The sequence below is a fragment of the Oryza brachyantha genome, chromosome 6 (genome assembly GCF_000231095.2).
Source record: "Oryza brachyantha chromosome 6, ObraRS2, whole genome shotgun sequence".
In the NCBI taxonomy this organism is placed as follows: Eukaryota; Viridiplantae; Streptophyta; class Magnoliopsida; order Poales; family Poaceae; genus Oryza; species Oryza brachyantha.
In genome coordinates, this window is record NC_023168.2 from 12990966 (window position 1) to 13017552 (window position 26587).

A 26587-nucleotide genomic window follows, 5' to 3' on the forward strand; every position below is an offset into this window, starting at 1 on the left:
TAGCACCTGCTGCTGCTACTGTCACAAATATAGGATCTATCTTTTTTATTTTTGCTTATAAGCTAGTAAAATTTAAAATTTTAATTTTAATTTGAAGTTGATTTTAAAGTTTTTTCTATTATAGTTTATTTTTCAGACTTGGATTTTAGATCGCTAAGAATGTATACATAAAAGTTTTATTTACAAATCTATTTTGTTTGAAAATATATTGTTTGGTATTTTTCTGGAAAAACCAAGCAACGAACCTGATAACGTTGCTGGTTAATAGTATCTGCTACGTTTACTTATTTGTCGCTACTGCTTTTACTTGGTGGCTATTTTTTGATGATCTAGAAAAGCTCATAAATCTAGCTTCTGGATTATTAGTTTATTTTTTAAAATATATAACTACAGATTCTACCATTTGGGACAGTTACAGATTCTACCATTTGGGACAGTTTCTACCATTTGGGACAGTTTCTACCAGAAACAATTTTTCTAAAAGTTGTAGCCGGGAGATGGGAGAAGCTCCCAAACAGGCCATTAATGCCATGAACGGGACAAGATGAGAGAAATCAATTAATTTAATACCATGGACGGGATAAGCTGAGAGAGATCAATTAATTTCGTCAAAGAATTGGTTGATGCAAAGACCGTAATGAAGAGTCTCTATGTGAGATTTTAGTATTTTAACTGACCCATTAATTCCTCTTAACTGCATACCTGACTCGACTGACTACAAGCATGTGCCCCTGACATTACTATATGCTCCCAAACACTAATTCGAATTTAAATTTAATGTTATTCGTCTCTTATTATATCTTAGTGCCGTGCAGAAATGTCTTCGAGCAAGTTTTATAAGAGATAGATTCCGCCTATAATTTCATCCATATAAGTATTCCATTAATTTTATTAATTAAAAGATGACACATACGATACATCACCTCTACATCCTATAATATACTAACTTTGACTATAGATTAGTTAATTTATTTTTTATCTCTCATTTTTCTTGGAGATTGTGTAGAGGTTAGGGCTCCTTTGATTCACAGGATTGGTATAGGATTTTTGTAGGATTTGATTCATAGGAAAGGAAAGAAAACATTCCTTAGGATTACATTAATTTAGTTTATTTTCATAGGAAAAAAAACAAAGAGGTCTAACCTCTTTGGAAATTTTCTGGAAGAGAAATCCTGTGTTTTTCTTATAGCATTATCAAAGGACATATTTCATCTATTTCTGTGTTTTCGATTCCCGCAGGATTGATGAATCATACTGCTTCAATTCCTATATTTTTTTATTCCTATCCTGCGAATCAAGAGGTCCTTACTAGGGGTGACTCGTGCTATCTCCTCTTTTCTGTCATCTGCCCTATCATTTAATACTACATGATATTTTGGGGTTTATGTTGTAAGAGACTTATACTCGCTCCTATGCAAAATATGTTTTTCTTCTATTTTTATTTACTCACTTAGTACATCTTCTACTATGGCCACATTCGTTCGATGGTAAGTTATCCGACTCGGAAAAAATAATAATAAATTAGTAAATGATTAATTAATTATTAGTTAAAAAATTAAAAATAAATTAATATAATTTAAAAAATTTAAATAACAACTCACATACCATCTGTCATTGCATTGTGGTGCATTGTGAATCCTCATTTGTCTCCTTGCAAGAGCAAGAGCAACCTGCAGCAAGAGCAACAGCAGCAAGGCACCCAAACCTGCCTGCCTCTGCGGCTGCCTGCTCCCCATGTGAATGTGTGAAACAATGTTTAGATTGTTGTCTCGTTCCGCAGAATGCAAGGCGGTGAATGTTTAGAAAAAAACCAAACAATATATTTATAAACTAAAAGTAATTTATAAATAACTTTTTTATATACGTATTCGTAACAAGCTAAATCCAACGCTGAAAAATAAACTATAATAAAAAATTTAGATCAACTCTAAATTTAATGTTAAAAATTAAATTTTAGCTTATAAACGTAAGAAAAGATGATTGAATACTGCAGGTTGTGAGCGAGAAGATCAGGTTGTTTTTTTTAAAAAGGAAAGGTTCCAGCGGTTGGTGTACTCTCGGAACAGTGTGCAACAGAGGAAGTCAAAAAAAAAAAGAGTAAAGTATGGGACTAGAGGAGAGCTTTGTCCAATTCCTCCGCATCGTGATGCATGCACTTATGACACATGTGGTATGGAATAATATTTTCCTAACATACGTGCATAATGTGCTGGCTATACTCTTTTTCAAGCCATAAACGGCACAACTTAATCAAGAATTTCTCGTCGATCAACCATGTTTAATTATACTATCTATCATCTTCATTTCACAAAAAAGTAAGACTTTTAATCCTATCTAGATTCAAAACAATGGTAATAAAGATAGACAAACATATATACATTATATATAATATTATATGCGGATAAATCTAAAAGATATTACGATATGAATTGAATGACGTAGCTTTGGCTATATCTTGTCCATCGAACTTAACCAAACTCTCCTTGAAACCTAATTGAATTTTTTTCTATAAAATTTTGGAGGGCTCAAATCCTTTGCATTTTTTCTTCTATGAGGTCATTCCGAACAAATGAACTAGATAGTAAAATTCCTATGAGTTGGCCTCGTATGACCTCCTTCCATAGGAAAACAGACATGTGCTTAAAACAACATATTTTTATTTTCCTTTAAAAGAAGCCCAATACACACACTCTCTTGCGCCTGCCAGCAGTAGCCTAATACCACGCAACAACCTTAAATTGAATAAAATTTAAAATAATTTGAATTCTTAGTTAAATTTGGTGTGGTTTTATATATACTATTCAACCGCTGCAATCGTAGTTATCACGTGGTTTTTGCCGGTACCACTAGGGGGAAGTAACAGTTTCCCACGGTACTGTAAACCCTACTGTGTGCTTCTAACATGTTCCTAAACACCTCTGTCATATTATAAACCCTACTTAGAATTATCTTTTAAGTCAAAACTCTTTAAATTTAATCAACTTTATACAAAATATATTAACACCTATGACATCAATTAGTTTCATTAAATTCTTAATTGAATATATATTTATAATATATTTATTTTGTATTGTAAATACTGTTATATTTTTCTATAAATTTAATTAAACTGAGAGATGTTTGATTAAGTATGAACCCAAAGCAACTTACATAGTATGAAGATAAAACACGTAGGTTTATCCCCTCGTTTTTCATGTACACGTTTTCTAAACTGCTAAACGGTGTATTTTTTGTAAAAGTTTTCTATAGAAAAATTATTTTAAAAATTATATTAATACATTAATATATTTTTAATAATTAATTAATCATGTTTTCCGCGTCAGAGCAAGTTAACTTACCCCTCAAACAAACACGGCCATAGTCTTTACTCTTTAGGCCCCATTGTTTAGTGAGGTATAGAAAATAAGGTGAGCTATTGCCTTTAGTGTATAATTAAATAAGTAAAAGATATTATAAACTAAAAAATAGATTTATTTTATACTTGTAAGGAAAAAGTATATGTTTTTCTAACACAGTTTAACAATTAAGGATGCTCACGAAAATCAGCAAAATGTCCAGCAAAGAATGGGCCTTAGGCTGTCTACAGTGTTAGACATAGTTAACCTCTCCATAATTGTTTTCACGGGTATGTATCCTGAACCACCGAACAATACATTTTTTAACAAAATTTCTACTCACACCATTTCATAATATAAAACGTTTTAGATATACTTAGGTTGATCTATTACTCAATTTACGTTACTTATATATATGTCTAAATTTATTGGCATATTAGAAATTTTACGGTATAAAACAGGGACCGTATATAAAAGTTAATTTTAAAAAATATTTTAAGTTTTTAACCAATCCTTAGTGAATGTGCTCTAATCTTTCGCTCTGCTTTCAGTACTTTTCGGGACGATCTTTTCCTGACCGTCCGTCTTTAAACTCCCTCCGTTTTATAACGTAATATGTTTAACTTTTTATTTATAATATTTGACCATTTATTTTATTTAGAAAATTATAAAAATATCATTTATTTTACTTGTGATTTACTTTATTATAAAAAAGACTTTAACCATGACTTATCATTCTTTATATTTCTTTATATTTGTACTAATTTTTAAATAAGACAAATGGTCGAACGTTGTAACAAAAAAATATCAAATATCTTGCGTAATGAAACGGAGGTAGGCTCCCATTCGGCACGAGGGGTGGTAAGTTAATTTAGCTAGTATGAAAAATGTAGTAATAAATTAGTACATGATTAATTAATTATTAATTATTAAAAAAATATAAAATTTTTTAAACAATTTTTTTATAGAAAATTTTTATAAAAAATATATCGTCAGTTTAGGAAACGTGCGCATGAAAAAAACGAGAGAGAGGAGGAAATTAAATAACGAGCGGGGCGAACGCGAGCATAGTAATTTTATTTATAGACTTTCAGTGAAATCTGAACTGTGAAAATTTGGGACTGGTCCAACACACTCACGGGATAAACACTACTACACTCATCTAGCCCCCAACAAAAAACTGCCTCCTGTCACTGCCGCGTGGGTCCTACTAAGCTCTAGCCCACCAGTCAGCGATTGCGTAAGCCCCAACACGATGGTAGCAAAGCAAATGACCAAACCAATCGGCCGTGTCCTCCTCACAGCCTGGCTCGCCCGTCAAAGCATGGTCATCTGGACCCACCCCGCCCGCCCTCTGCGGTTTCACGTGCCACGCGTGGGCCCCACACCCGCACCACCGAAACACCAGAAACACTACCCGCACCAGAGGTCTAACTGACAGGTGGGTCCCATCGATAACGCAGCCCACCGGTCAGCGACCTAATGCTACTGGAGGTAGGTCGCTAAATGCAAGGCAAGATCAAATCTACACTGTCTCCCCCACCGAATCGCGCGGCTGCAGGCGCTGGCGGGGTGGGCCCCGTGCGTCAGTGGGCAGCGGCAGCGCCGACCGCCGCGCGGGCCCACGTGTCAGTGGGTTGGGGGGCGGTCCGGTCCTCCGCTGCTGGTGCCTATAAGAGGCGGCGAGGCGGCGCGCGCACGTTGGCGGCGTTCCCCCGAGCCCGAGATTTCAGGGAGGAGATAGGAAACCAAAAAACGAAGAGAAGAGAAGAAGAATTCTGGGGGGAGAGGGCGCTGCTGCGATTCCTCGCCTCCTTCTCCCACGCCCCACGGTGGTCGGCGGAGTAGGAGGAGGAGGCAGCGGCAGCGTCTGGGAGGGGTGGGAGGGGAGGGGATTAATGGCGGCGGCGTGGACATCGCTGGGGCTAGCGGCGGCGGCCGTGCTGGTGGTCGGCATCGCAATGCCAGCCTCCGCCGCCGCGCAGGCGCCCGCCGCCCCCGCGCCCTCCAGCGACGGTGAGAGCCCTCCCACGTCGACGTCCTCCTCTTCTCCTCCTCTTCACGGTTTCCTCCTCTGTTCGTCTCTGTGTGTGTGTGGGCTGGCCGGTTGGCCCGCGCCAGAATTCGATTCTCCACCTCGATAAGGATTTCCATGGAAGCGCAGAGCGTGGAAGTTCTCCATCTTCCGCGTGAAAGTTAAACGTGGAATTCTGATTCAGTTCTTTGGAATTCCTTCAAAAACGATGTACACTAGCCATTCAAAGCTTCAGCTTTGGTGGCATGGAAGGTCTTCCATGATCTTATGATGCTTGACATCTCTGACTCGTAACCCAGCGATTCGGTAGGCCTAAATGGGTCGAGACTGTTTACAAATATTTTTTTTATGATATCGTGTCAAATTTGACGAGCAACTGATATTGTAGGTTCAAATAATATTGACTGCTAAAAATTGTTTTCACTAATACTGCTAAAAACAATGTTGGCTGAATTAAGATTTCTCTCTAGTTATTTCTGGGTAAGATTTGTTCTTGCCGAATGTGCTGTGCGTGCTTGTTGTACGTATTCCGGTAATGGCCTGGGGGGAGAACACATTATGGGTAATAGTGATTGAAAGCAACGGCTAGGCGATTCCTGATAGTGTGTGTCCGTATGTGAAAGTAATTTTCAATGAGTAACGATCATAAGTGCTATGATAGATCACACCAGAATGGTGCTTGCTGTCCATCCGTCAAGAATCTTTTATTTTGTTCTGCTGTTCTGGTTGCGATGGTTGGTGCTTCACTTTCATTGGTTGTATTCGTGTTTCATTGAGTAGCTTCCATTGGATGGATGGTACCTGGCAAATGCTCATTTACACTTGTATATGAAGGATGCCGGGAATTTCGTTTTCCTGAAAGTCAGAAAGTGACTTCAGGTTCTCCAGAAGTTTTTCCTGTTTTACCATATCTGATATTTGGTTCATTTTATTTTAGAACTAATTCTTGTGATGTAATCCCAAGCAGCCGAATTGTTTATTAATTCCTTAAGAGTTATTTTTCACCAAGGCATCTAGATGTTCATCAAATGAAGCTGTCGTTTGTATTCATGTCTTTTTCAAGCCTGCTGATTTCAAATGTTGAGTTTATTTTCGCAAGACTAAATTGAACTTAGTGAATTTCTAAACTGACAGTCAATGAGCCAAACGTTTCTTTCTTTCTTTCTTTCTGAGTCATCAGACTAACCCTGCAAATACCTGCTACTAATCTATTCACGCAGGCACATCAATTGACCAGGGAATTGCATATGTGCTGATGCTGGTGGCCCTTGTTCTCACCTACCTCATCCATCCACTGGACGCTTCATCTCCATACAAGCTCTTTTAAGTTCCAATCCTAATCCTTGTATTTGTAGTTATGTGAGGATGGGCAGAATTTAGGTGAGGATGAGGAGTGCTCTAATTTTTTGTACGCGCGACATAATGGTTATGAACATGTTTGGTGTTGATTTCATTGGCTGGGCATGATTCTGCCATTCTCTCTGTGATTGCTTTGTCCCAGTTCTTGCTAGTATATGCGTATTCCACCTGCTCTGTGCTACACTGCTACTACTTGCCATGTGCTGGTGATATGGAGTAGATTGGGGTCTTGCAGTTTGCAAGCTGCATGACCTAGCCAACCATGTGGTGGTTTTGTCCCACACCTGACATGTTTGATCTCTGTTGTGGAGTTGTGGGCCAAAAATTTTTGTCAATGTTCAGGCTGATCATTTTGTTTGTTTTTCCTGTAAGTGAGAATTGTTTTTTTTTTCGTCTCTGAGTGTTAGCATAAATATGAACCATTTTAAAGTTTTTCAATAAAATATTAACCTTATATTTGAAAACCATACTTTTGTTTCTCAGTGTCAGCTTGCCTCTTTGTTGGCAAGCTTTTTATTAAGTAACAGATATTTTGTTTCGTAGTGTTGAGAACTATATTTTTGTTTTTGAGAGTCATGCTTTTTTATCATTTCCTCTGTGTTAGCATTTTTTAAAAATTTACGATCTCTGTTTCATATTATAAGTCTTTATAGCCTTGCCTAAATTCATTATGAATGTATATAATTTATATAAATGTCTAGATTTATTAGCATCTTTATAAATGTAGATAATGTTTAAAATACTTATATTACATTGCGAAATGGAAGGAGTATATCATAGCATGATTTTTTTTATTATTTTAATAAACAACAGAAAAATGGGTCATTATTTCATTTTTTAGAGCAACTTTTTATTATTTTAATAAAAAATATCAAAGAAAACCCTGTGTTAGCGTCACTTGTTATTATTTCAATAAAAACAATAACAGAAAAAGGAAATAAAATCGCCGTCCGTGGGGATCGAACCCACGACCACGTGGTTAAAAGCCACGCGCTCTACCACTGAGCTAGGACGGCTCTGATTAGTTTTGGGCAATATTAGGTACATGGGTGTGTAATTGTGCCAAAATAGCATATTCTCAAAATTTTCAATTGAGAAAATTGTGCTATGGTTGCACGAACTTATGAAGTGGGTGTAATTTATTACAATAACTAGTAAATTGCTTGTTTTGGCGCACAAATTTATCTAGTCCATGCAAACCAAAGTTACAAGGATATGTTATCACTAATTTTACTAAATTAGGTATTCATTAGAATCTCATACAGCCGTTCACATGAAGATAATCCCACGTATCTTTTTGCTTCATATTATGCTTATAAGCCATTTTAGAGTTTTTTCACCGTGGTTTATTTTTTACCTTAGCTTTTAGATTGTTAAGAATTAATAAATTATTTTTCGTTTATAAATATATCATCGACATTTTCAATCACCCACAATGTCACACACTAGATCAAACATAGAGTAAACAATTTTATGTAATAAAAATATAAGATACAAGATATACGACTGTGGCATCCTAATTAACTCCAATTCAACATGATTTTCCATAATACGCCATTAATGGGCTTGGTTCGCATGCACTAACCCAATTTGTGCACCATAATACGTATTTTACAAGTTTTTTTTTACTATATGGCACACACCCGATAAGTCTATGTACCACAAATACAATTTACTCTTTCCAATTTGAACTAAGCACGAATTAAAACTTCCCCATTCACGTCCCTCTGAATTTTACCCCATTTTCAGTTGGATGGTAATCCAGGTGAAATTGAAAAAAAAACTTATCTATACTGTTGAATTGTGTTTTGGATCGTTTTTCTCCTCCCAAACAACCATGGTACATTTTGTTCAGAGAACCAATATGTTATGTTTTGTATTCCCTTCTGATTAGGTGAGGATCCAAATCTACTTGCGTAAAACTTCTCTCTTCATGCAGTGATATATTTTCCACACATTTGGGATCCTTTGAAGCTCATGGATAAAAAAAAAAGAGAACACTGGAATAGAAAAAACACAATGATGGGATGTTATGACATGCAATTCTACCGAAATTAAACACATGTATTGGTTAAATGAGTCATTTGGATACCGCACCATGAAATTCATAGGAATTTTATAGAAAAAAATTCTAATCATTGATACGTAACAATTTAGGCCTTGTTTAGTTGCCAAAATATTTTGGTAAAAGAGTCAGGTCGAATGTTAGATCGGATGTCGGAAAGGATTTTCAGACACGAATGAAAAAACAAATTTTAGATTCCGTCTGAAAACTGCAAAATGAATTTTTAAGTATAATTAATCTGTCATTAGCACATGTTTACTGTAGCACTTATGACTAATCATATCCTAATTAGGCTCAAAAGATTCGTCTCACGATTTTCCCCATAACATATAATTAGTTTTAATATTTATATATATTTAATATTTCATTTAGGTATCTAAAAATTTGATATGATATTTTTAAAAAAAAATTTCTGTGAACTAAACAGAGCCTTATTTAATTCAATTCTACGAATAGTCGTTGGATTATAAATGCTATTCGTATCGGTAATAATAGGCAGAAGAGGGGAAGAAAAAAAAAGAGCCTCTCCGCCTATCGTGCGCAGGTGTGGCTTCTCCCTCTCCCCATCGCCGACGAGCCCATTCCCTCCCTGGCATGAGATGAGAACGTGGTTGCCGTCGTCGTCGTCGGCGGCGGAGGCGGAAGCCGGGAGGCTGCAGGACCGCATCTGGGACCTCCACGACAAGCTCAGCCACGCCATCGCCTCCCTCACCGCCTGCGCCCGCCGCGGGGGCGCAGCCGAGGCCGGGGCCTCGCCCTGCCGCTGCTCCTCCCGCGCCGTCAAGGAGTGGAGGAGGAAGCAGCAGGAGGAGGAGGGAGGAGGCGGGAAATGCGGCCCGGAGCAGGAGGCGGTTTCGGTGGCGGCCATGGAGGGCGCGCGGAGCCTCCACGCCGTCCGCGCCGCGCTCGAGGACCTCGAGGGCCATCTCCACTTCCTCCACGTCAGTACATCCTCAATCAGCAATTTCTTTTTTCTTCGTGCAAGAACCGTCTCCCCCATGATGCCACGATGCAGCCAACGAGCTTCTGTTTAGTTCGAGGCCTCGGATTGCCGTTGATAGCTTGAATTGATGAGTCTTCGAGTTCGGGCTAGCCAATCTGCCCTGATTCCACCTTCCAAAATCCACGATTCGAGATTACTATCGACAATTAGCACTCACGCCACATTGTTCATTCAAGAGAACAAGCTGGATATGCTTGTTTGATCCTCAATTTTTTTCTTCTTCTTTTTGACAATTCGTCACGGTTGCGCTGCGCAGATGAAAAGTACCAATCTTGGGGCCACATCTTTGCGAGATCCATGCTGGCATTTTGTTTGCTCTTGTTGATTGCCTGATTGCCTCCCTTGTTGTCTCATTGCCACTGGTCTTTGTGTTGTGTCGAAACCATCTTGTCCTCTTGTGATTTGTAGGTCCAGAACTCCAGATAGGTTGGTTTGTAAGCACAATTCACTGTGGTATGTGTTGGCATTTTCTTCCATGTTCTATAGGGTGCCGGGGGGGGGGGGGGGGGGGGGGGGGGGGGGGGCGATCCTATCAGTTTGATAGGGACATGCCGTTCCCTTGGAACCAATAATGGTATGAACACATGCAATTGGTATATGTAGTTAACCATGTAGTTTGCTGCCTTCTGTAATTTGTCTTGTGGTTGTTAGCTGTGTAGCTTCTTGTCCTAAGATCGATGGTATCAACCTGGTCTCTAAAAAGGTCAAGACTACATATTTGTACTTATTTCTTTCCAAGGAATAAGATGTACAATCTGCATACAATTTTTTTTTTTTGCTAGATCCTTATAATAGCTTGATGCTTAGCTTGAGTTATCATATTTCTCTTGGTATAAGAAAAGCAATTCCATTTCTAGATGGTTGAAAAACTGATCACTTTTTTGTTATTTATTGTTCAAGCATGTAGCTTATGATTATGAGCTGTTAGATACTTCCTCTGTCCCCAAAGAAGTAAACTCTTCATATACGAACCTGGATAAGTGCTTGTCTAGATTCATGTACAAAAGTGAATTTATTTTGAGATGGAGGTAGTTCTAGCTTATGCAAACTCTCCAGCGCCAACTAATTAAATTATCCGAAAATAACCTGGTGCCTGTTGTGTCAACATTACTTGCAGAATGTTCAATTACGTCAGGTCGCAGAACGAGATGCCGCAATTGCTAGGTTGCAGCAAAGTCGTATTCTGCTTGCTACAAGATTGGCTGAACACAGATGGAAGAAGCATGAAGTTATTGAGGAGGCCTTAGCTTTTGTTGATGATGAGCTTGACAAGAGCCGATTTGTCTCACCAGAAGATGTCTGTGGGAAACACACACACGGCCAATCAGTAGAGAACGAGTATCCCAATGAACGTGGTTCAAACTTGTTAGTGCGTGTTTTATCCTGTACTTTGGCTATAGCTAAGAATTCTTTAAGATTGGAGAGGATTGGTGGCCCGCTCGGTAATACCACAATATTTGTAGTAGGTATGCTTGCATTCTTGCAGCTGCATCAGGTGGTCTTTAGTAAACAAGCAGTTCAATGTAGGCAAGACAATTCTTTTCATTCTCATATGTCTATAAAGAACACTAGAGAAAAGCATCTGGAGGTATTATTATCTAGAGGCTGAGGAAATAATCATTGTTCGATGTACAGGGAGTGTTGTTCTGTTCACATTTTTTAAAGTTTTCTTAGGACACTAATCATTGCATTCTCTTGGATGGGCTGGTGTATAACATATCTTAGTTAGGAAATTGTACCATATGATCTGTAATGGTTTTAGATTGGCGATATATGAACAGATTGGCGATATATGAACAGATTGGCAATATATGAACTGGCAGTACAAGCTTGTTTCTTTTTCTACGGCTAAACCGCAATCACCATTTATGGACAACATATTTCGTAGTTTCTATGTTTATGTTATCAGGGTATCAGTTTTGATGTTTGGGTTGCCATGTATTTTGGAATTCTTGTTCAGGCCTTGTGGATGTTCTTACACTAATAACAGGGCAACTGTATGCATCGATTCACAACTTTGATGGAATGAGTGAAGAACCTTTAGCTAATAATACCTCCAGATGCTGGGCATGCAAGTAATGCTAGGCATTGTGTTCGTTCTCTGATTGAGCGACAAGTATCACGGGGTAAAAGGCCTTTGTCACATTGTAAGACTTTTTAGTTTTGTCTAAATTCATTAATTGATGAATGTATATAGTTTATATATATATGTCTAAATTTATTAGCATCCATATGAATCTAGGTAAGTTTAGAATAGAGGGAGTAACTGATAAAAGTAAGGTTTTCTATACGTGTACATTCTGAAACGGACAAGTACAATATGGTAGTGAAGTATCGAGTCTGTGTTGTGTTGTGTTATGTTGGGTATTGCTCTTTCTTTTATCTTTCTGTTCATTCATTTGATCCCAATTTTCACCTCTCCTTTGAAGGTTTTCACCTTTTTTTGCTTACCTAATCCTGTTGTAACATCGGGCATGATATGCATAAACTGAAAAAGTGGGCCATCTATTGAGCAAGAAAGGATGTTGAACACCTTCAGTGAAGCTAGGATCAAAGAGGTCTATACCTACACATCTACGCGAATGTGTGTATACTGCCAATATAATGGAGCACCACATGATTATTAAAGATGAGGATATGTACTCATCTAGAATTAATGGCTCGCTACCGTCTGAAAAAGTACATAATTGAGCACCTTGGTTAAGGTTTGATAACTGATTGTTTGTCTATTGCCCAATCTATTTTTCTCATCCCGTATAAACAATGTCACTACTGTCTGAAAAAGGACACAATTGAGCACATTTGAGTTTGGTAACTGATTGTCTACTAGCAATATACCTATGCTAATGCTACGGTATCATAATATTTTTATTCATATATTATTTAATTTCGTTAGTTAAACTAATGTTTCTAACATAGGTCTAATTGCACTTTAACTCGATTCAAGTTATATATCAAACGTACATGTGCTAACGTATGGTAATATTTAATAATAAAAATCAAAGGATTGAAATAAAGTTTATATTTTAGACAATGCACAATATCTATCCAAAGTCATATTTAACCAAATAAATTTCATGGTCATCATGCTATTAAGACATGTCTATACTAAATATATATTAAATAGAAACACACACATCGGTCCTTAATACAATGCAATTTAGATATATATTCTAATTTGTGTAAAATAAAGTATTTAGGTAAATTTGTGCAATCCCAGTGAACAAAGGAATAAAAAATCTTATATAAAATTAGTCATAAATATGTCATGTATGTATATATATAGCATAATTATAGGAGCTATATACTATATAAATGTATATTTTATAGAAAATTTCTAATATTTTTTATCATCATAGGGTAGATTAGATGATACATGCACATATATATTAAATAAATAATTTAATTTGGACTCACACATGTTGTTTATTATTTTATGAATGCCTTATGATATTGTATATTTGTAATAAATTTGAAAAATACAAACGGTAAACCATATGTCTGAAATTTAACGGTGCCTAGTGCCTACTAGTCAAATACTATTGTGTCAAAAAATACTACTGTGTCAAAAAAAAAGCTCCCACAATCATCTATGAGTCAATTTGAACACAGACATGATTATAATTTAAATAATATATATACGTACATATTATAAAATTTATTTTATACTTGTTCGTTTTTTATTTGAACAGCTGATTCATTTGTGTTGATATATACATATAAAAAATATCGAATGAGTAAATACTACCATGTAAAAAATCTCTCGTTATTTAATATTAGATTATATATATACATATAAATGATACATCATTTAATTAATATTTGATTTATTTTAATTTAATGCCGTTGATTTAGGGGTCTAAGGTTGATTATTCATGTTGATATATATACATATAAAAATGTTTATTTATGAATTTGATTCATTGTTAGTAAATGAACTATAGGAATGACATACAATATTCTATATTTGCATAAAAACTTTAATAAAGACAAAAGATTAGACGAAGATTTGATCGAGATCTGACATGATGGTACTTGTAATACTTTCTCCGGTGTTTTTATGACAAGTTAAAATTTGGATCTATATTTGACCTAAGATTTGATGTATGGAGGATAGAAGAAGAGTTTTAACAGAATGTACGCGTGATTTGGGGAACCCATAAAAGGAAGAAGGGGTTCGATCTGATGCAGATGATTTGAGCCGTTGGATTTGTCTAATAAGTAAAATAAGTTTGTGCACTGGATAGATTATCTATACCCAATCTATTTTTTCATCCAATTTCAACAATGTCAAAAACAACAAGTGTTTTGGGTCCCAACAATAATCTTAGTTGCATCCGCTAATAGATTGGGCAAAACGTGTCCGGGCGCATTTTGGTCCCAATAAAATGACAAGGTGCAAAGACATTTCTTGTAGCTAAAAAGTGTGGAAATGACATTTCCGCGTGTCGAGCATACTCAGGCCGTGTTCGGTTGATATGCATAAGTTAACTTATATCCTGACACGAAAAATATAGTAATAAATTAACTCAGCGTGACATTCTATTGAATCTCATTTGAGGAATCCGTGTATCCATGTGTTAGTGCTGCTAGATATACAATTTTCTCCTTGCCAGCATATCTTTTTTCTTTGGTTTACTCTGGGTGCCCTTCTTTAGGGCAACATTGAAATAATAATTGTTGCTCACGAAAATGAAAATGTTTTACAAATTCATACATGAAATTAAAGTTTGCTTTGGTTACAATTTAATATTAAAAAAAACCGTCATAGCCTCTAATGGGTTATTTAACTGTATATTTTCAATATTTTTCTTAAAATCACTAAGAACACACACCTGAAGATTTTATCTACAAATTATTTTAATAGCTATTACTTTCGTCTTTTATATATATATATATATTCATTTAACATCAGGTAAGCCTGACTAGCGGAGGGAATAATAAAGTGATGTATCTAGACCAAACCATTAGACCGGAAAGTTTTGTCCACGTGCAGCCCTCTCGAATATATCAAACAAAAGGAGGGGGAGGTCAGCAAAAGGCTCGCATCTTGTCCCTTCATTCCCGATCGGACGGCTGCTACGCATCAGAGGCTCAAGAAGCCATCGCGCCAGCGGCTAGCCACACTGGCCGGTCGCCCCGTCACCGACTCCGCCGCGGCCGCCGCCGATGCAGAATCCCAATGGCACCATCCTCCAGCTCTACCACGCCGGCAGGCTCGCCGCCGCCCTCCGCGCCTTCGAGTCGATCTCCTCTTCCCCAGCCCCTCTCACCGCCGCTACCTATGCCGCCCTCGTCGCCGCGTGCTCCCGCCTGCGCTCTCTCCCGCAAGGCCGCCGCGTACACCGCCACCTTGTCGCCTCTTCGTCGTCGTCGTCCTCCTCCCCGGGTGCCCAGCTCGCCAGAAACACCGTCCTCAACAACCACATCATCACCATGTACGGGCGGTGCGCCGCCCCGGACTCCGCCCGCCAGGTGTTCGACGAAATGCCCGCCAAGAACCCCGTCTCCTGGGCCGCCGTCATCGCCGCGCTCGTCCAGAACGGCCGGGCCGGTGACGCTCTTGGGTTGTTCTCGTCCATGCTACGGTCAGGGACTGCTGCTGACCAGTTTGCGCTCGGCAGTGCCGTGCGTGCTTGCACGCAGCTTGGGGACGTTGCCGCTGGGAGGCAGGTGCATGCCCATGTGTTGAAGTCAGAGAGAGGTAGTGACTTGATTGTGCAGAACGCACTCGTCACAATGTACTCCAAGAATGGCTTGGTTGACGATGGATTCATGCTCTTTGAGAGGATTAGAGATAAAGACTTAATTTCCTGGGGGTCAATTATTGCTGGGTTTGCACAGCAAGGTTTTGAAATGGAGGCACTAAAGGTTTTCAGAGAGATGATTGTTGAGGGCCTGCATCATCCGAACGAATTTCATTTTGGTAGTGTGTTTCGTGCATGTGGGGCTGCAGGGAGTTGGGAGTATGGTGAGCAGATTCATTGTTTGTCCATCAAGTATAGGTTGGACCGTGATTTATATGCTGGTTGCTCACTGAGCGACATGTATGCGCGGTGCAAGAAGCTAAAGTCTGCAAGGGTCGCATTTTACAGGATTGAGGCACCTGATTTAGTTTCTTGGAATTCCATAATAAATGCATACTCTGTTGAAGGCCTACTTAGTGAGGCCTTGGTCCTGTTCTCAGAGATGAGAGATTCTGGTTTGAGACCTGATGGTATTTCTGTTAGGGGCTTGTTGTGTGCATGTGTTGGCTGTGATGCCTTATATCATGGTAGATTGATCCATTCCTACTTGGTCAAATTGGGTTTAGATGGGGATGTTTCAGTTTGTAATTCTTTACTCAGCATGTATTCAAGGTGTTCAGATTTACCCTCTGCAATGGATGTTTTTCATGAGATAAAGGATCAGGATGTCGTAACCTGGAACAGCATTCTTACTGCCTGTGCCCAACACAACCAAATGGAAGAAGTCCTGAAGTTATTTGGCCTGTTGAACAAGCGTGAGCCAAATCTTGATAGGATTAGTTTAAACAATGTACTGAGCGCTTCTGCTGAGTTGGGTTACTTTGAAATGGTGAAACAGGTTCATGCATATGCCTTCAAGGCTGGACTAGTGGATGATACAATGCTTAGTAATTCTCTAGTTGACACTTATGCTAAATGTGGAAGTTTAGATGATGCCATGCGGCTCTTTGAAATAATGGGCAACAATCGCGATGTGTTTTCGTGGAGCAGCTTGATTGTTGGGTATGCCCAATTTGGTTATGCAAAGGAAGCACTCGATTTATTTTCAAGGATGAGAAGCCTGGGAATCAGGCCAAATCATGTATCCTTCATCGGTGTTCTCACAGCATGCAGTCGTGTCGGTTTTGTTCATGAAGGCTGCTATTATTACAGCATTATGGAGCCTGAGTATGGTATTGTTCCAACACGAGAGCATTGTTCATGTATCATTGATTTGTTGGCACGTGCTGGAAGACTAACTGAGGCAGCAAAGTTTATTGACCAAATGCCATTTGATCCTGATATTATAATGTGGAAGACTCTTCTGGCTGCTAGCAAAACACACAATGATATGGATATGGGTAAGAGGGCAGCAGAAGGTATTTTGAATATTGATCCTTCCCATTCGGCAGCTTATGTTTTGCTGTGCAATATATATGCTGCTTCTGGCAATTGGAATGAGTTTGCCAGATTGAAGAAGGCTATGAGAAGTAGTGGTGTTAAAAAATCACCTGGGAAGAGTTGGGTTAAACTTAAGGGGGAGGTAAAAGTCTTTATAGTGGAGGACAGGTCACATCCAGAGTCTGAGGAAATATACACAATGCTGGAGTTAGTTGGAATGGAAATGATAAAAGCTGGTTATGTTCCAAAGTATTCATGTAAACATTCTATTGTTGATCATATTGATAGTGATTTGTTCAATGATGAAATGCTAGCTGAATACAGTTGAGTGGGAGATGAAGAAAACATTCATAGCTGAATCTGGGGTATTTCCATTGCCCCATGTTGTAAGAAATACTCGTTTATCATCCAGAGAGTTGTGAAGGTTTTGTCAGAATTGCAATGGAAAATCTACAGAAGCTATGTAAACGTGGTGTCATCATCACACACCATTTGGGAACTTACTGGTATGTTGTTGATTATTTTGCCTAAATATTGGAAAGAAAAAGTAAATCTGTGACTTGGAGCTAATCCTTTCTCTCGCTTTGCTGCTCATTTGGCTTCAGATGTCAACTTGCCTAGGAAATATGTTTTACAATGTGGGCTCGACAAATCGTACATGGTGGGCCTGCTGATGGAGCTACTCATGTAATCTTGCTAATGATATACGAAGCACAACTGGGGCTGATGTATTGGTTTCAGCTGTCCCATATTTCCCTTATGTAAGATTCAGTCCAGTGAGCCGTACACAAGGTAAGAGTTTCACCTATTCTAGACTGGTCAAATACCTGTTTTTATTAATCTACCTCTGAGGAGGCGTGCCTTTTCACAGGTAGTCACTAGTCAATATTCAAGTTTGTGTACAAGGGCTATTCATTGTCCTCATCCAGCTTGCCACTCCCCCCTTTCCTCATCCAGTATGAGGAAATGTGTTTCTCAAGGTTGATTGGATTCATTGTAAATAGTGAGATACTCAAATGATCTGAGCTATTTGATACATGAAAGGCCAACTGGGCTCTCTATATTTGTTTAAGCTGCCAGATAAGTAGATTCCGATTCAGTGAGCCATACACAAGGTAAAAATCCATACTATTTCAGAATGTTCAGAAACCTGTTTCTTTTTATCTACCACTGAGAAGGCTCGTCTTTTAAGATAGCAGCTTGTCAACATCAATGGAGCATACTACATTAAGTTTGAAGGATTCTCATATCGAAAAGCTCAAATCAATAATCCAATGGGCTGACTGTGAAGATACATGTTTGATAAGCAGCATGAATTTGCTGAGCGAGTGACAGTGACACAAATAACAACATGATGATGGAGGACTCAACAAACAAGAGTTGACAATATTCTTCATCTCAAAGGTATGACAATACTAGCAGTATGAGTACAGACTTACAACAGCTAGAGTAGTAGTATGTGGAATACCATGAAAAGGTTGCCTGAGCACAATGTTACACTAAAGTACATTTTCATATCTCAATGTTGGTAACATTGCTTTATTCATTCTACAACACTAACTCCCATAACACATGCTACCCCATGAATGTGTAACATTAGGCATTAAATTTCTGACGGGTCATGAAATTTCTAGAACACAATGATGAGAATTTGTTTTTATGTTGTATCTCCAGGCAGATTCATTAATTAATGAAGTTAAATGGATGGAAATAATAAGTGCATACCCATTGGCAACTGGATGCTATATGTTGAGAATAGGTTCTGTTTTGATAAACATGAGTGTGTCAAGAAGATGATCTCCAACTGTAAACCTTCAGTTGGAACAGTTGAATATGACATGTAGGATCAAATGATAATTTTAACGTCAAAATATACACTCTCTACAAATATAAAACTCTCTTTTCTACAAAACAAATCAAGAATGGAAAGAAATGGCTTTCCAGGTCCTTTGAATTCAACAAGCAGGCATGCCGCATGCATATACTAGATCTACACTAAGCAAGAGAAGTCTTAGCAGTCGTGAGATACACCATTTGCTTTTTTGGTATCACTGTTGTCCTTGGTTGCCAAAAGTGGTTCAGTCTCTTTTTCTGGCATCTACAAAGACATTGAATCATGAAATGGGTGAAACAGAAATTTAAAGTGTACTTCAATTGAAGATTGAGAACTTATTTGCATTGCATTCACCATGTAAAAACCATGTTGGAATTTTGTAAGTCATGTTGGAAAACTCACCTATATGATGTTAGCATATCATAAAACTGTTAACTATAATTAAATCTACAAGATATAATTTGGTTCCAAGTACTTGATGTGTATAGAAGAGATATACTCAAAGCTTTATAAGAAGTAGGCAGAATTGCACTTGAGATGCCTGAACTATTTAGTAAATTTGTAGTCTAATGAAGTCCATCTAATAAATTTGTTGATCCGAGCATGGAAAGTATTCTGTTGTATCGATTCAATTACCTATATTTTATTTTTTTGATAATTATCTCATCTATTTTAATTGTTTAATTAAGTCCTTTGGCCATTTTGCCACATGCCTACACCCGCCAAGTTCATTATACATTTGAGAAACAAAAAATAGTTTTGGCTGACCAATATTATTGTTTATGGCATGTGGGCCCATTTTTTCACCTAATGAGGGTGTAATAGAGGGACTAAATTAAATATTTCAAAAGAGTTGAGGCACTGAAATCAACAAATTTTAAATATATACACTTTACTGAACAAAACAGAATTTTAGGCACTTGTATGTATTAGATAGAATGCAGTAATTTAGACACTTAAGGCCAGCAGCTTATGTCTTTTCACCTGTCGATACATAAATTGCCCCCAGGTACTTTTGTTAGCTAGTATGCATATACGTTGCATTTCTGCATCACATAAGTTCTTTTTATAGGCATCTCAGTATGCCAATTTCATTCCATTTACTGTTTCAATTTCCAAACAGGTTTTTTTTTTAAAAATTATTGCTGCATAATGAATTCTTTATTGCTATTTTTGAAACTAGCAAGCAGAACAGTTGTTGGCATGACTGCCATATGTGGATTATTTTTCTTGTATGTTGTAGTATGAAAATATCATATGTAGTTCATGTACTTTCATATTGGATATTATCGAAGGGTTGAGGCAAAGTCGAACCTGTGAAACTGGCAGAGCATCATTTGTTGCCTTCTTCTTGCTCTCCTTCACTGAGAAGTAGGAGTACAATGCCATCCCAAATATGGCGATCAAAATTCCTAATATGTTCCTTGCGTTGAAAGGATCGTGTAACAGAATGTATCCAAATGAGAGAACTAGACATGTCTTAAGGTGGCCTAGCACCTGGTATGTAACTGGAGATGTTGTTCCAATCACAAGAAATGTGCTGAAGTTCACAGACACCGCAATCAAACAGGATAGCATGATGAAGCCCTGCATGTAATTTATAATTCAAAACATCATTTTGATGCCATTTTCCTATCCAAATTTGTGTTATATCTACATATCTGGGACTACTTGCCAATGCTAAATATCTAAGAAACAATGATGCATTATAGCAATAACTTTGCAAGCCACTATCATATTGGATTTGTTGTCCGTAGATATCATTGTACAATTTCCCAGTACTGGAAACAAAATTGCATATCAACTACTTTTATGTGGTTGATGCTTAGTTGCGCACAGATCAATTCTATCATGTTTTCCTTTTTTTTTTTCCTTCGTACCACTAGTTGTTATTCATGTTTTAAACATGCTTTTATGATATATCAATGTAAAGCTGGGAAATCAAATATGATTGTTGATCATGAATTTATGTTTTCAATCTTATTATCGAAACAAGAGTATCTTAGCACCTCTAATAAGATTGAAGATGCAAGGAATGATGAATTTTATATTCCAAAATGTAACTGCAAATGGATGAAGTATGAAGAAGATACCAGAACTGGAGTGGTATACTTGTGGGCAAAGACACTGCGGTTTGTAAGGAGTTGATCCACAAAGGGTCCAGTCGCAAACAAAATTGCTGCCTGGTAAGGCGCAGATTGGTAAAGTAGCTGCGTTGAGGAGACCTTCAATCTCTTCTGTATTGTATTTGTGAGCTTCATTCAAATTTCAGGTTAAGGATGCCATATGGTCATGGTTAGCAATGTAAGAATTAACCCATTTTTATGTTGAAAGTGTCGATAATGCAAGTCCATGCACAATATTCAAAAGTAACTAGCAATATCTAATCAGAATTTCGATGTTTAGCTAATTACCCATAGGATATTCATTGTGACTTGTTTATTTAATAAAACCTGCTTAACAGAAATTAAAACATAAGATTTTAAAGTATGTTTTTTTATCAGCTTGCTTTTCATTTACTTGCCCATTCCTTTAAAGATATGCACACAAGTACTGAAGTACTAAAGATAGGATACAATTTGGCCAACACAAGTTGTGGCGATTGCCAGTCCAGAAAGGACGGATCCAAGTAGATTTAGCTTGAGATCAGTAACGGAAGCAATGCCCACTCCAAGAAGCAAGACCAGTAGAGAAAGCTTGATACTCTCGCTGTAAATTGTGAAATGTCATTAGCTCAATTATCATACAAATACATACTTTAATGACCTTCAAGCAATGGCTCATGAATTAAAAAGTAAACAATGGATTCAACAGAATGTGTCTGCATCTATTTTTGAATTCACTCAAGTTTGTGTGCAACATTAGCTATCTTGTACTTCCTCTGTTTCATAATGTAAGATGTTTGACTTTTTTGCTTGTAATGTTTGACTATTTGTCTTATTCAAAAAATTATGGAAATATCATTTATTTTGCTTATGACTTACTTTATTATCAAAAGAACTTTAAGGACGACTTATCATTTTTTATATTTGTACTAAATTTTTAAATAAGACGAATGGTCAAACGTTGCAACTAAAAAAGTCAAACATCTCACATTATGAAACGGAGGTAGTATCCTACTTCTACCTTAAATGAGTGCAGTGGATAGCTGTTCACTTGTTAATAGAAAGTGCTAAGTTTACATTTCAAAACCTGAATCTTTTCTTCAGGAATATTGTTTCCAACAGCACAGTGAAAGGTATGATCGCCAGTTTCGTCATCTGCAGTATATACTGAAATTTATGTACTTGTTTCATTTTTGTAGGAAACGACCAAGATGATAGTACACCTTACCTGGTAGAATCCAATGGAGTTGAATCCTAAACTAAGATTGAGAAGGCCAATTGAGGTGCCATTCAGCAACCCGAAAAGGATCACTGTTTGTCCATCAATTGCCTTGGGTTCAAAGAAATGCAAGCGCTGTGCCATATGGAGGGTGCAGAAGGTCATCATTAGATGCCAGCTTGTCAATGTTGTAGCTACATAGGTGCAAAAACAACAGAATACAACATAAGTATGCTTATTTTGTGCATGCATTGCATTCTGTCCAAATTATGTTCAGTCATACTAACCAAAAGGGAAACCAAGGGTACTGATGAGAGCTTTGTTGCAGATGACAATAGCAACGGAAGAAGCAACCGAGAGCGCAAGAGACCCGATCACACCAAGCTGGAACCCAGCTGACATCATGACCAGCTATTGTTTATCTGTTCCTCTGGAGTCACATTACACAAGAAGAGGGTCAGTGCAAGGTATGCATACGACTCACTGAAGATGAAGTACCAAACAATTTTAGTAATGGTGTCTATTTATTCCACTAAGCATGTCAAAACAGCTTAATTCGTTTTACTGTTCAAGCATATAGCCACGGAATTACTTCATAACATCTAACTGACAGATTTTTCTGGTTAACAGAAAAACAGCATGACATCAAAGTAACAATGCCTTAACAAATAACATGAATTAGATTTAAAAATTAAAATATCAAATGTTAGATCTTAAATAAAATTTTAGATTTTTTGACTATATATATATATATATTATAATTGAAATGTTTGTTTCACTCAGTCATTCGTTGTAGGGAAACATAAATGCTCTATTTGCGATGTAGGAAATGGATATTTTTTTAAACATATTTGGCTGCAGTATTCGTTGGGGTTAACTGTGTGTTCTAGTAGATTGTGAAATCTTGCTTCTAACATGTTTGGCCATAGATGGACCCAATTTTGGTTAGGCAGTTTGGTGCCAGTTTGGCTATTTGTTGCCAACGGTTTATGGAGAGGGATACTGCCAAAACTACGATCAACCATTGGTGCCCATCATGCCAGAACATGGAAGGGACCAATACATGGACAAGCTACCACAGAAGGCAGATGCTATCTCCAAGGTTGTTAGGTCATGGCACGACTGAAGTTTGTCAGTCACATAATCATGAAAACGACCTATAACCTTGGCAGTAATTAACCGGCACTCGCACCTTCTTGCCCATATATAAGCACATTATAGCAATCACAATTCACAAGCTAATTAACCACATCACATCAAACCTGTCAAGACTAGTAGGTGATGATGCTTGACATCGACTTTAGCTCAGTCCTGACCCTGGATTACTGCAAATGTTGCAAGTCTTTTTTAAAGATTAATAATTGTTTTATTTAGCATGCATCTATTATGTAATGGAATGCTAGACCAAACTATCCATGAGCCAGTAGCCTGTCATGATTCAACCATTTGCTTTTGTCCTGTAACAGAGAGTTGGTACCTTCTACCTACCGGGCTGGCTTCACGGAGGGTACAATGATCGAAAGAAAGGTGGTTCAAGTCGATGTCAAAATGGTTGATCAGTTGGCAAAGTGTCAATGAGAGACCAAACACATGCAAGCAAAACATGAGTGAAATCCAACGCATGCTTCATGTGTTTGGTGGTCACGTCGTAAGCAAAAAAATGATTGCAAGATAGAACATAGGCTATGGATTATTGTTTTCTTTTATATATTACAAGGGAAAATTCTGAATTGATCTGTTAAACTGAACTTCAATGTTTCTTATATTTTCCCAGTAAATTTAAATGGATCCAGCTTTGCACTCATTCTAGGATTGACAGGAGTGACCGGTAGAACCATAAAAATTTAAGTGCTGATTCTTCCTCTCCAGCATTGTCTGCTTGATTGAATTTTATGAACTCTTCCAGGAGAATCGGCAAGATGAGCAATAATTTATTTTTCTACAATTAGATACCCTCCTAAAAAAATAGTATGTCATTGCGTTTAGATATGAAAATCGATCAGATTTAAAGCTGCCAACTCATGTTCATGCAGGATCAGACTCAAGCTTAGTTATCCCTACCATATCTAACAATGCCGTAACGGCAAGGGCAGACAGCTCGACTAGAATCTCAACCATGACATGAGACGGTGCTGTTTTTCATACACTTTCCTCTAAATTAATGCACAGAATACATGATCTATGAACATTATAAATCACACATAATTTTGACGTATTGAAAGTTTTGCTTTTGCCAGAACTAAAAAATACAACGTAGCAACAGACCAAGACCTATCAGAGAACGGCAAAATGCCTGCCTCTGTAAGGGAGAAATCAGAAAGGTTTTCTTTTTCTTTTTCTTTTTCTTCTTTTGCAAAATGTTTACAATGTTCGAATATATGTCCCACATGAAAAGGGATGAACATAAAAATGAAAAAACAAGGCCAAACATGTATAAATAAGTTGACTAGTAAGCACAGCATACCTTATTCAAATTCAGAGAACACAACCCTGCTTAATTATCGCCTTGTCTCTTCAAAGAAACAAAACAAAAGGTGTAACCTGCCAAGAAGAGAGATTTGCATCGAGACCATTAGAACAAACAAGCACCATGAGACAGACATGAAGGAAATGCTCTCTGCAGATCAATTTCAAATTTCAATCCAAACCTTTCCAAACTGCAGCTTGTACTGATCTACTACTCCCTGTACCTCCTTCCTGATCTTCTCGACCCCGCCGCCGCTCTAAGCATCTACAGAGTGAGAAAACATAGAGATCTAGAGAGAGAGAGAGAGAGAGAGAGAGGCTATGGCTCTCCTTGCTAGAGAGAGGGAGGAAGGAGAGGCAGTTTTTATGTCCAAAGTTTTTGTGTTTGTGTGTGTGTATGGTAGGCAGGCAGTTAGGTGCAGCAGCAAGCGTGCTTTTGCTTTGATGCTGTCAAGCTCAAGCGGATGGGATACCTTTCCTTGGGGAGCCGGCCACAATGAGGGCATCAATCATCCTCGTCGTGCATACTTGCTGCTCACACACACACAGGAATCAACCAGCACACGTACATGCTACTTACATATACGTGCTGTCCATGAATAGGTGCTGTCCATGAACAGATTTCATGCTTAATCTGCTAGCATATACTATATGTGGTGGTGACAACATGTATTACAGATGTTTGGAAAATGCTGCATTTCATTCCAGACATGATTTGACTAAATGTCTCGGGGTTTAAGTTTTTCTTATTATCCTTGCAAAATATTGTCGGATGCACAGTAGATTTATATGTGGAGTTTGAATGGCAGGATGTGTTTTACCACAATGGCTGGTTGGGTTGAATTCCATTGTCGAAAAAAAATATTTTTTTGTTATCTCTGCTATTTTTGATTTTTGATTTTTTTTTTGTATCCTGATTGTTCAGGCAGAAGTCAGAGTAAGCAGGTGTCTCCCATTGTTGAGTTGATTTGTCTTGTGGGGGCATGACAACCACTTGGTTTGTTGGTCGTCTCTAGCCATCATCTTTGGTCCCTTTTGCCGAACCAAACCATTGGGGCAAATCTTTTTTCTTAGTTTTCAAGGACCTTGTGAAAAGGATATTTGATCTCAATTGTGCATGGAATCTTAACTCATATTCTCATTTTTACGCTAAACGACCCACATTACCGCCACAATTGAAAAGAAGGTTTAGTTTCTACTAATTTCCTACCATACCATTTTATTATGCTATGCATAGATCTTAAACTGTACATGTAACAATTCCTTTGCATACAAACATAAAAATTACAAGAATAAGGGCTCCTTTTGGAGAATGATTTTCGACACAGTCACACAGATGAATATGAAAAGCGTAGAATTCCACATATGGAAAAACATAGAAAACTACGTATGACTGTTTGGATGGAAAACAAGAATCGGAAGAGAGAGAGAGACACACACCATTTCTTTAAAGAGGTTGAACCTCATATAGTCATATTAAAGATCCTCCAAATTCCCTATGATTTGAGCTAATCCTAACGAATTTGAAACAGTCAAATTTCTTTGCTCCAAAGATCCACACACGAAATCTTTCCATAGGAATCCAATTATTCTAAATTCCTCCAAAATTCTTTTGTTCCAGAGGAGCCCTAAAAAGCTTGGCACCACACTAAAAACCGCTCACCATTCGAGACATGCAAAGCAAACATCTTTAGTTTTCACTAGTTTCTTCCATTTCGCACCAAGCAGTTCAATACAATGCAAGCTAAAATGCTGAGGCAGCCCAAAAAGAGAAACTCCACATGACCATCTATCAGCTGATCAGGCACTGTACAAGAACAACACAATCAAACCTGTTATTCAGATGCATCATGCCGGAGAGCTGTTGGCTGTTGCATCGACCTAACGAAGGGACATGAACATTGCATCCATTCATCAAATCAAATTAAATCAGGCCAAGCTAAAAGGGGAAGCAACTTGTAATGCTACACAATACATATAAAAGTTGCAACAAAATAAAATTAATTGTCTGCCTGTCTGCACATTGCTTTTGTCACTTG

At 37.8% G+C, this 26587-nt stretch overlaps 4 protein-coding genes and 1 non-coding gene across 7 annotated transcripts; 3 read left to right on the forward strand and 2 right to left on the reverse strand.

The window, feature by feature from the left end:
• Positions 1 to 5233: 5233 nt before the first annotated feature.
• LOC121054776 (arabinogalactan protein 41-like) lies at positions 5234 to 7061 on the forward strand. The gene is made up of 2 exons (XM_040525432.1): positions 5234 to 5351; positions 6591 to 7061. Exons 1-2 carry the CDS (start codon positions 5234 to 5236, stop codon positions 6695 to 6697), a joined length of 225 nt encoding a protein of 74 aa, XP_040381366.1. The 3' UTR covers positions 6698 to 7061.
• A 612-nt stretch (positions 7062 to 7673) lies between these two features.
• Positions 7674 to 7745, reverse strand: TRNAK-UUU. The gene has a single exon. It is a non-coding gene; the product is annotated as a tRNA-Lys (tRNA).
• A 1560-nt stretch (positions 7746 to 9305) lies between these two features.
• On the forward strand, positions 9306 to 11672 carry LOC102707221 (plastid division protein PDV1-like). Its single transcript, XM_006656059.2, has 2 exons — positions 9306 to 9735; positions 10915 to 11672. Exons 1-2 carry the CDS (start codon positions 9394 to 9396, stop codon positions 11404 to 11406), a joined length of 834 nt encoding a protein of 277 aa, XP_006656122.1. The 5' UTR covers positions 9306 to 9393; the 3' UTR covers positions 11407 to 11672.
• A 3207-nt stretch (positions 11673 to 14879) lies between these two features.
• Positions 14880 to 22149, forward strand: LOC102706947 (pentatricopeptide repeat-containing protein At3g53360, mitochondrial). 3 transcript variants are annotated; one of them, XM_015838641.2, is made up of 5 exons: positions 14880 to 17430; positions 17530 to 17716; positions 17796 to 18039; positions 18117 to 18328; positions 22063 to 22149. In XM_015838641.2, exon 1 carries the CDS (start codon positions 14967 to 14969, stop codon positions 17250 to 17252), a length of 2286 nt encoding a protein of 761 aa, XP_015694127.1. In that variant the 5' UTR covers positions 14880 to 14966; the 3' UTR covers positions 17253 to 17430; positions 17530 to 17716; positions 17796 to 18039; positions 18117 to 18328; positions 22063 to 22149. The 3 variants fall into 3 exon arrangements, with proteins under 3 accessions (XP_015694127.1, XP_015694126.1, XP_015694125.1); XM_015838640.2 differs by having other exon boundaries at positions 18121 to 18328; XM_015838639.2 differs by having other exon boundaries at positions 18124 to 18328.
• On the reverse strand, positions 18672 to 24920 carry LOC102706483 (UDP-xylose transporter 1-like). Its single transcript, XM_006656056.2, has 9 exons — positions 24731 to 24920; positions 24547 to 24623; positions 22370 to 22512; positions 22092 to 22276; positions 21951 to 22018; positions 21335 to 21467; positions 20852 to 21013; positions 20073 to 20345; positions 18672 to 19022 (listed from the first exon to the last, which is right to left on the reverse strand). Exons 3-9 carry the CDS (start codon positions 22485 to 22487, stop codon positions 18936 to 18938), a joined length of 1026 nt encoding a protein of 341 aa, XP_006656119.1. The 5' UTR covers positions 22488 to 22512; positions 24547 to 24623; positions 24731 to 24920; the 3' UTR covers positions 18672 to 18935.
• Positions 24921 to 26587: the final 1667 nt, after the last annotated feature.